This window comes from Thalassophryne amazonica, chromosome 7, assembly GCF_902500255.1.
Source record: "Thalassophryne amazonica chromosome 7, fThaAma1.1, whole genome shotgun sequence".
Taxonomy (NCBI): domain Eukaryota; kingdom Metazoa; phylum Chordata; class Actinopteri; order Batrachoidiformes; family Batrachoididae; genus Thalassophryne; species Thalassophryne amazonica.
The window spans coordinates 74,733,322-74,743,320 of record NC_047109.1 but is presented as its reverse complement, the minus strand read 5'-3'; the positions used below and the strand labels follow the sequence as shown (position 1 = coordinate 74,743,320).

The following is a 9,999-nucleotide window of genomic DNA, read 5'->3' as shown; positions in this document are numbered from 1 at the left end:
ATAGTAGTGCTTCACTGTATGAATGGTGCCTGGTTTCCTCCAAACATGATGGCTGGCATTCACGCCAAAGAGTTCTTTTTATCATCAGACCAGAGAATTTTGTTTCTCATGGTCTGAGAGTCCTTTGGGTGGGGTGCCTTTTGGCAAACTCCAGGCAGGCCGCCACATGCCTCATCTGGCCACTCTACCATACAGGCCTGATTGGTGGATTGCTGCAGGGATGGTTGTCCTTCTGGAATGGTGGAGCTCTGACAGAGTGACCATCGGGTTCTTGGTCACCTCCCTGACTAAGGCCCTTCTCCCCAGATTGTTCAGTTTAGACGGGTGACCAGCTCTAGAAATAGTCCTGGAGTATCCAAACTTCTTCCATTTATGGATGATAGAGGCCACTGTGCTCACTGGAACCTTCAACACAGCAGAAATGTTTCTGTACCCTTACCCAGATTTGTGCCTAGAGACAATCCTGCCTCAAAGTTGTACAGACAATTCCTTTGACTTCTTGCTTGGTTTGTGCTCTGACATGCACTGTCAGCTGTGGGACCTTTATATATAGACAGCCTTTCCTATCATGTCCAATCAACTGAATTTACCCCAGGTAGCCCCCAATTAAGCTGTAGAAACATCTCAAGGATGATCAGTGGAAACAGGATACACCTGAGCTAAATTTTGAGTTTCATGGCAAAGGCTGTGAATACTTATGTACAGTAGTGTTCAGAATAATAGTAGTGCTATGTGACTAAAAAGATTAATCCAGGTTTTGAGTATATTTCTTATTGTTACATGGGAAACAAGGTACCAGTAGATTCTGTAGATTCTCACAAATCCAACAAGACCAAGCATTCATGATATGCACACTTTTAAGGCTATGAAATTGGGCGATTAGTAAAAAAAAGTAGAAAAGGGGGTGTTCACAATAATAGTAGCATCTGCTGTTGACGCTACAAACTCAAAACTATTATGTTCAGTCTGCTTTTTTTAGCAATCCTGTGAATCACTAAATTAGTATTTAGTTGTATAACCACAGTTTTTCATGATTTCTTCACATCTGCGAGGCATGGAGTGAACCAACTTGTGGCACCTTTCAGCTGTTATTCCACTCCAAGATTCTTTAACAACATTCCACAATTCATTCACATTTCTTGGTTTTGCTTCACAAACAGCTTTTTTGATGTCACCCCACAAGTTCTCAATTGGATTTAGCACCGTGGATTGGGCAGGCCACTCCAAAACATTAATTTTGTTGGTTTGGAACCAAGATTTTCCTCGTTTACTAGTGTGCTTGGGGTCATTGTCTTGTTGAAACACCCATTTCAAGAGCATGTCCTCTTCAGCATAAGGAAACATGACCTCTTCAAGTATTTTGACATATCCAAACTGATCCATGATACCTGGTATGCGATATATAGGCCCAACACCATAGTAGGAGAAACATGCCCATATCATGATGCTTGCACCACCATGCTTCACTGTCTTCACTGTGAACTGTGGCTTGAATTCAGAGTTTGGGGGTCGTCCCACAAACTGTTTGCGGCCCTTAGACCCAGAAAGAACAATTTTACTCTCATCAGTCCACAAAATATTCCTCCATTTCTCTTTAAGCCAGTTGATGTGTTCTTTGGCAAATTGTAACCTCTTCTGCACGTCTTTTATTTAACAGAGGGACTTTGCGGGGGATTCTTGCAAATAAATTGGCTTCACACAGGCATCTTCTAACTGTCACAGCACTTACAGGTAACTCTACACTGTCTTTGATCATCCTGGAGCTGATCAATTCGTGAGCCTTTGCCATTCTTGTTATTCTTCTATCCATTTTGATGGTTCTTTTCCATTTTCTTCCACGCGTCTCTGTTTTTTTTGGTCCATTTTAAAGCATTGGAGATCATTGTAGATGAACAGCCTATAATTTTTTGCACCTGCGTATAAGTTTTCCCCTCTCCAATCAACTTTTTAATCAAACTATGCTGTTCTTCTGAACAATGTCTTGAACATCCCATTTTCCTCAGGCTTTCAAAGAGAAAAGCATGTTCAACAGGTGCTGGCTTCATCCTTGAACAGGGGACACCTGATTCACAGCTGTGTGTTCCACAAAATTGATGAACTCACTGATTGAATGCCACACTACTATTATTGTGAACACCCCCTTTTCTACTTTTTTTTACTAATAGCCCAATTTCATAGCCTTAAGAGTGTGCATATCATGAATGCTTGGTCTTGTTGGATTTGTGAGAATCTATTGAATCTACTGGTACCTTGTTTCCCATGTAACAATAAGAACTATACTCAAAACCTGGATTAATCTTTTTAGTAACATAGCACTACTATTATTCTCAACACTACTGTAGATGGAACAATGACGAAGAAGGACTCCATCCAGTTTCTTCACTGTCACCTCAAATCAACAGCTAGATGGTTGAAACGTGGCCACCATTGGGTGTTCCAACAGGACAATAATCACAAAGACACATCAAAACTGCCTGTGGGTTGGATAAAGCAGGAATCTGGAATGGTCTTCCCAAATCCCCAAACTCAACCCTATTTAAAATTTGTGGTCTACGCATAAAAGCCGGGTCTGGCCAGGAAACCACCAGTTTATATTAACTCTACCAAATCTGCCTAGAACAGCGGTCAAATATGCTGCCAGAATTATGCCAGACGCTTGTTAATGACTACCAAAAGAACATGGTCGAAGTGCAGCTCGCCAAAGGACATTTAACCAAATGTTAATGGGGGTGTATATATTTGAGCCTGCATGTATAATTTTGGCCCTGTGTGAAGGAGAGAAAATTCAAAATATGTAAAAAGTTGTGCACCAAATTATTGTTTTTAAACTCATTGATGGTGAATGCTGTACAATCATTCCACCCTAACAAAAGAACAGTTCAATGATGTCATTAAAAGCCAAAAATGACCATGACGTTCATGCCCATGATGAGTGTATGTAAACGTCCAACCACAACTGTAGTTTTCACAGCAGGCTCAGGAATAGTAAAGTGATTTCATACTATAGCAATATAAGTAGGGACAAAAATCTTTTACTGTCACATTTTTTCTACTAAGTGTGCACTGAACATACAGTAAATACAGTAAGAGTTGCACACTAGCGACGTGCAGGTTATGAAATAAAGTACTGACAACATATATGTGTGCCCTCTGCTTTCAGATGATGATCATGATGGGTATCATTGGAGTCATTGTGGTGGGAATAATATTCTGTGAGTATCTGATATATTTTCATCTCAAATAAATTGTTTTACTGACTGGAAGAAAAGTTGTTTGTGCTTCTGTTGTTCTTAATTGGTAAAATTATATTTATTTAATTGTACATGTGTAACAGAGGCCAGCAGGTGTCGCTGTGCATATGTAATTAGTAAACCTCACTCCCAACGGCTCAAAAGGATTCTCTGGTTACAAGGCCGGAGCCCTGGTTTTTGGCCTTCTGGTTAGAGAGTCTGACTCCCATGCCAGGAATCGTCAGTTTGCATCCTGAGGGGAGTGAATGGGCGGAGTCAGGAAAACACAACGCAGAGTGCAGCTGCTACACTTGCATATATTAGTTTTAATAAAATTGAATTGACTGATTTATTTAATAATTAATTTGATAAAAATAAAAATTAAATTGAATAAAGTTTTATAAAAACAAACAGACAAGCAGGCCAGTATGCAAAAGTTTGGAAGCCCTTGGCATTTTAAAGTTTCTTAGTTTTATGACATCAAGAAGAATTTAGGCTTCCTTATTTTCAGATTTCTAAAATTATGCCTCTTAAACTCTGTAAAAACAAATCTCTACATGATTATAAAATATCAAAACACCCACACCATGTAGAAATGTACAAAAAGCAGCTGCGTTGATGCAAATGATGCATTGACGTGACTGACTCTAGCCATGTTTACATGGTCATAGTAATCAGATGACTGTAATAAAATGATCTCTCGCATTTACATGCACTTCAGTAATCCGATAATCAGAAAAACCTGGTTTATTATGATTTCACTTCATAAACTGGATTTCTTTTGACATGATTTAAGGAGAAAGGGCAGCTCTTAAAAAGAAAAGCAGAAACGTTATAGAGAAAAGACAGCTCTCTCTCTCTCTCTCCAACTCTCTTTCTCTCATTTCATTTCAATGGAGCCTTACTGAGATGGGAAACATATGTTTACATTGTCAAAGCAAGTGTTACATAGAGCTAAAAATAAAAAAAAAATTAAGAAGATGTACATACAGTTAACAATATTCTACAGTAAATAAATGTGTAAACAGGAGATGTGGGATTGAAATACTGTAATAGTAAAAATTGTGCTGTCAGTGTAAAAATATGCTATCCTATAAAATGTGTCATATTATACATAGATAAAGTGACATAGCAGTTTAATCTTGTTTTGGGTTTATGGTGGTTTATATCTGTTGTTGCATCTTTTCGCGTCACAGCAGCTCACAAACCTTGCTGCTGTGTTTGCACGTTGTTGTACTTCACTCAACAGATACAGAAGTTTGTCAATGTTGGTCATGCTCTCAAAGTCTTTTTGGGTGTTTGTGATCTGTGGGAAATACGTGTCTCTGATGTCTTGGCACAGCGGGCAGGTTGTTAGGAAGTGCAGCTTGGTGTCCACCTCCTGTTGTGAACAGTCTGTCTTCTCTGGGGAGCCAGGTCTGTCTGTGGTGGCCTTTCTCCACGGTGAGGCTGTGCTCACTGAGTCTGTACATGGTCAAGGGTTTCCTGAGCTTTGGGTTGGTCACAGTGCTCAGGTATTCTGCCACAGAGTACTGTCTGTTTAGGGCCAAATAGCACTCCAATTTGCTCTGGTTTTTGGTTGATTTTTTTTTTCCAATGTGTCACATAGTTTTCTTATAATTTGGTTTAGTCCAACAGGGTTTGTGTTTGGTAGCTCTGCTTGTGTTTGTGTCGAGAGTCCCAGAACCAGCTGGCTGAGGAGGCATCTCTCGACAATCTTTCTGTGGATCAGGGCTTTGTTATGGAGCATATTGAATGTCTCTCTCTATGTTTACATTGTCTCTCTCTCCCTCTCTGACTCACTCTCTCTGTCTCTCACTCTGTCTCTTTCTCTCAGCGAGGAAGTTCGCAGAATTGATGTCCTTGCTCACAAAATGTGATATCATGCTTTTAGGAAACTCCGCTCAACTTTAATATATTTGTCTATAAACCGCATAGATCACCAAGAAATTTGCTCTTTAGAACACAAACAACACACAGGGTGTTCGTGAGCACTTGTGTGACCTGGTAAAATTTTTTGGACATACAACGGACTCTCTGAGCTTTGATCTGATGAAGGGCGTTACGAGCCCTGACGAGACAGCCATGCATCCCGCTGAACCGCTGGCGACCCCAAGTGAAAACAAGGGAGCAGCCAAAGGGACTTACTTAATCATTAAGAAGTATAAACAGTATGGTACTGTATGTTACATCTGTCTGGAGGAGGCAGTTCTCAAAAACTGTGCAAGAAGGAGACTGTTGGGGGAAGCCACCCAGGCACTCATCACAACACTGAAGAAGTTATAGATTTCTGTAGATGAAACTGGGGCGAGTGCAGCTTTTATCTGTTGCGCCACCAGACACATCATCATGGTAGAGTGGAACAAAGAAGGAATTTAACATAAGTAAATGGATCAGATGTAGGCTTGAGCTTCCTGTTTGACTTTTGGCAAGCTGCAGCTGAAATTTCACGTCTTGTTTTTCTTTGTGTCACCATGAAAATGCGAGTAGTACAGTGCCATATCTACAACCCCAATTCCAATGAAGTCGACTGTCATGCCCACGTCGACATCATTGCTTGTTGACGGAGTTAGGAAAGCATAATTTAGGCTTTACAACCCCAATTCCAATGAAGTTGGGACATTGTGTAAAATGTAAATAAAAACAGAATACAATGATTTGCAAATCCTCTTCAACCTATATTCAATTGAATACACCACAAAGACAAGATATTTAATATTCAAACTGATAGACTTTATTGTTTTTCTACAAATATTTGCTCATTTTGAAATGGATGTCTGCAACACGTTTCAAAAAAGCTGGGACAGTGATATGTTTATCACTGTGTTACATCACAGTTTAAGAACAAAGTTTCTGAACATTCAATTGCAAGGAATTTAGGGATTCTATCATCTACAGTCCATAATATAATCAGAAGATTCAGAGAATCTGGAGAACTTTCTACATGTAAGCGGCAAGGCCGAAAACCAACATTGAATGCCCGTGACCTTCGATTCCACTGCATTAAAAACCGACATCATTGTGTAAGGGATCTTACCGCGTGGGCTCAGGAACACTTCAGAAAACCATTGTCAGTTAACACAGTTCGTTGCTACATGTACAAGTGCAAGTTAAAACTCTACCATGCATAGCGAAAGCCATACATCAACAACATCCAGAAACGCTGCTGCCTTCTCTGGGCCTGAGCTCATTTGAAATGGACAGACGCAAAGTGGAAAAGTGTGCTGTGGTCTGATGAGTCCACATTTCAAATTGTTTTTGGAAATCATGGACATCATGTCCTCCAGACAAAAGAGGAAAAAGACCATCCAGATTGTTACCAGCGCAAAGTTCAAAAGCCAGTATTTGTGATGGTATGGGGGTGTGTTAGTGCCCATGGCATTGGCAACTTACACATCTGTGATGGCACCATCAATGCTGAAAGGTACATCCAGGTTTTGGAGCAACACATGCTGCCATCCAAGCAACATCTTTTTCAGGGACGTCCCTGCTTATTTCAGCAAGACAATGCCAAGCCACATTCTGCACGTGTTACAACAGCGTTGCTTCGTAGTAAAAGTGTGCGGATACTAGACTGACCTGCCTGCAGTCCAGACCTGTCGCCTATTGAAAATGTGTAGTGCATTATGAAGCACAAAATACAACAACGGAGACCCCGCACTGTTGAACAACTGAAGTTGTACATCAAGCAAGAATGGGAAAGAATTCCACCTACAAAGCTTCAACAATTAGTCTCCTCAGTTCCCAAATGCTTATTGAGTGTTGTTAGAAGGAAAGGTGATGTAACACAGTGGTAAACATACCACTGTCCCAGCTTTTTTGAAACGTGTTGCAGGCATCCATTTCAAAATGAGCAAATATTTGCACAAAAACAAGAAAGTTTATCAGTTTGAACATTAAATATCTTGTCTTTGTGGTGTATTCAATTAGATATAGGTTGAAGGTTGCAAATCATTGTATTCTGTTTTTATTTGCATTTTACACAACGTCCCAACATCACTGGAATTGGGCTTGTACTTCATCAGACATACAAAACGTGGTTGTTTAAATGGGAAAAGCAAAATGTAGCAAATTGTTATAATTAATTGCATATTATGTTTCTTATTGAAACAACCGGTGTTTAAGTTTGTATAGAATTAAATTTTTTGTGTTATAGGAATTAACCTAATTTTTCCTATTTTTTTTTAATCGGAAATATTGTTTTTGTTGTTTGTTTGTTTGTTTCTTTACTTTTTTGATGAGTTTTCTGCTTGTGTCTTTGGTTCACAGTGTACTTCTTCTACTGAGCTGTGCTCAGCCCATCAATCTGAACAGATACGGACTTAAGAATGATACGAGAGGGAAAAGTGCTGCTCCATCAAACCATCCTGCACTTCCACATGATGGTCGTCTTTAGCTTTCTCTTTCTCTCTCTCTCCCTCCATTCTTGTTGCTTTCTCTTTCTTCCACGGGTTTGTTTTGAAGTCTGCCTCTCTCCTGCCTCTGCATGACATTCATTATTTAAGGACACAGGAGGCAGAGTGAACGAGGAAGGGAGCAAGGAGCTCCTCATCACACACAGATCGATGAGATGGAGAGAGCGGAGAAAATAAAGTTTGCTGTCCTTTTCAGTGTCTCAGACGCCAAAGCTTGTTCATGTGACCTTTTTAGAGAATCCTACATTTATAAATTAACATGTTAACTAACACATGGTCACACCAGTCACTGCTGGTAAACAGTTAGATTAAGAGTTCTGTTGTGTTTGTGCATATATTTGTGATCTAAAGCCAGTAGCATTTCCAAAGTTTAGCTAATAGGATTGTTTGTTTCTTTTCATACCAAATTTGCAATGTATGGTGGCCCAGAGAGTGCACAACACTCCCAACTTCAGACATCACAAGTAAATGCAGAAAACACAAATACGAAAGACACCTTCAGTAATTCAACAACAAGCATTCGCCTCAAAAAACATCTTGCAAATTGAGAAAACGCCAAAAAATACAACCTGCAGTGTGTGCAACGATTTAACATTTGACAAGCTTGCTACAGTGTGCACAACAGCACAGATGCTTTATAAATGCCACGACACAATGGATGGAAGTGAGGTTACAACACAAACACACACAAAAGAGGTTTCTGCCCGGAGAACTTTTAATGACTCAATGCGTTACAAATAAAATAATAAAACTTGGAAATATAGCTGGCTCAAGAGTAAAATTATTAATAAAGTAAATAAATAAATGTACTCAGCTCTGCTAAACCGGTAAAGAAATAAAATAGAGCACCTCCAGGCAGAAACATCTCTTTGTTTCCTGTACTTCTGTTGTGTTGTGACTGTTTGCAACACAGCTGTGTTTTTGCTTTATTAAATTCTTGCATGTGCTGCAGGTTATATTTGGTTGTGCTATCTGTGCTTGCAAGCATTTTCTCCATTTACATCATGTTTTTGATGCAACTACCTGCTGTGAATTAATTAAGCTTATTTTTTGTGTTTCTTAGCATATTTTGCATTTCTGAGTGTTGTCTTAATTTGGAAGTGCTGTGGCCTCTCTAGGCCACCATACATTTATTTCTTGCAGTGCTCAGTTCTGACAGTGTGACAACAAATGTGAAAAAGAGAAACAAGACGATATGAGTTTGTAAGGGCAACAAAAGTGAATCAGGGAAAGGCAGTGTGAATAGTTTTTTATTGTAATTAAGTGGACTTTAAATGTGAGGTGTTGAATGTTTAGTGATAAAGTAGTTGTACGATTTGTACATGGGTTTTTATAGAGCGGGCAGTTGTGTAGTGGTAGTGTTATGCTTAGCTGCAGACTGTTGCACAGAAACAGAACAGCCACTAAGACAATCTGCTGCACGTGAACGCAGCACTCAGACGCAGCCGAGGGTCTCTTACAGTCTCAGCCATAGACAGATGAATGTGTCACGTCACTTCTCAGACAGGTTCTTTATTGTTTCAGGTGATCAAAGACAATAAGATAAGGGCACAGTTTGAATCATAGACACCTTGCTCTCCATCTGCTCTTCGCTCAGTAATATCAGACTCACCGTTACAGCGAAGTTCATCACCAGGCTTTAATTTCTAACTTGCATGATAACCAGTGTCCACAGTTTTTACCATTTGTGTGTGATTTGTGTACATGCCATGTCTGAAACTGCCGTCCGTGCAGTATCTTTTGTTATTCTTTGAAAAGGACTTGTGTATAATGTAACTATGGTTTATGATAATGCTGCATATGCAATGCAATGATGCTCAAGAATTTGCCAAAGTTTGTTACATCACTTGCTTTTGAGAGAAAATAATATCCAGATACTGCAAATAACTGCTAACATAATTTACTGTTAGAACGTTTAGTATAGAGGCATAGTACACATCTCAAGATATTGTTCGAAAAAAGTTCAGTTTCCTCTCTTTGGAAATAGTTCAAGAGCTGTTAAATTGTAGAAATTTCAGTAGATTTATGTGTAAATTTCATTTATGCATAATTAAACAGGTTAATTGAAATGATCTGATGATGCTGTGCAACAGTGTTGTTAGGTAATTAATTCATGAAATGGGATGAGTTACAAGCTGAAAATGCAGAGAGAAATGCAACTGGTCTTACAAAAATAAATGCATGATTACTTTTGCTGATGCCAATAAAGAATTCAACAGAACTGTGTGCTGATCCTCTCCTGTGGAACCAGCTCCCAATTCAGATCAGGGAGACAGACACCCTCTCTACTTTTAAGATTAGGCTTAAAACTTTCCTTTTTGCTAAAGCTTATAGTTAGAGCTGGATCAGGTGAC

The 9,999-nt window shown here is 39.4% G+C and overlaps 1 protein-coding gene and 1 long non-coding RNA gene across 2 annotated transcripts in view; both read left to right on the top strand.

Annotated features, from left to right (window-relative positions):
* The window catches only part of LOC117513471 (synaptobrevin-like), a 15,724-nt gene extending 7,592 nt beyond the window's left edge, over positions 1-8,132 (top strand). Inside the window, exons 4-5 of the mRNA XM_034173652.1 lie at positions 3,161-3,212; positions 7,500-8,132. Coding sequence (XP_034029543.1) covers positions 3,161-3,212; positions 7,500-7,516 — 69 coding nt within the window. The 3' untranslated portion in view covers positions 7,517-8,132. The remainder of the gene's footprint in view (positions 1-3,160; positions 3,213-7,499) is intronic.
* Positions 8,133-8,432: 300 nt separating this feature from the next.
* Positions 8,433-9,866, top strand: LOC117514185. The gene is made up of 2 exons (XR_004561828.1): positions 8,433-9,152; positions 9,212-9,866. It is a non-coding gene; the product is annotated as an uncharacterized LOC117514185 (long non-coding RNA).
* Positions 9,867-9,999: the final 133 nt, after the last annotated feature.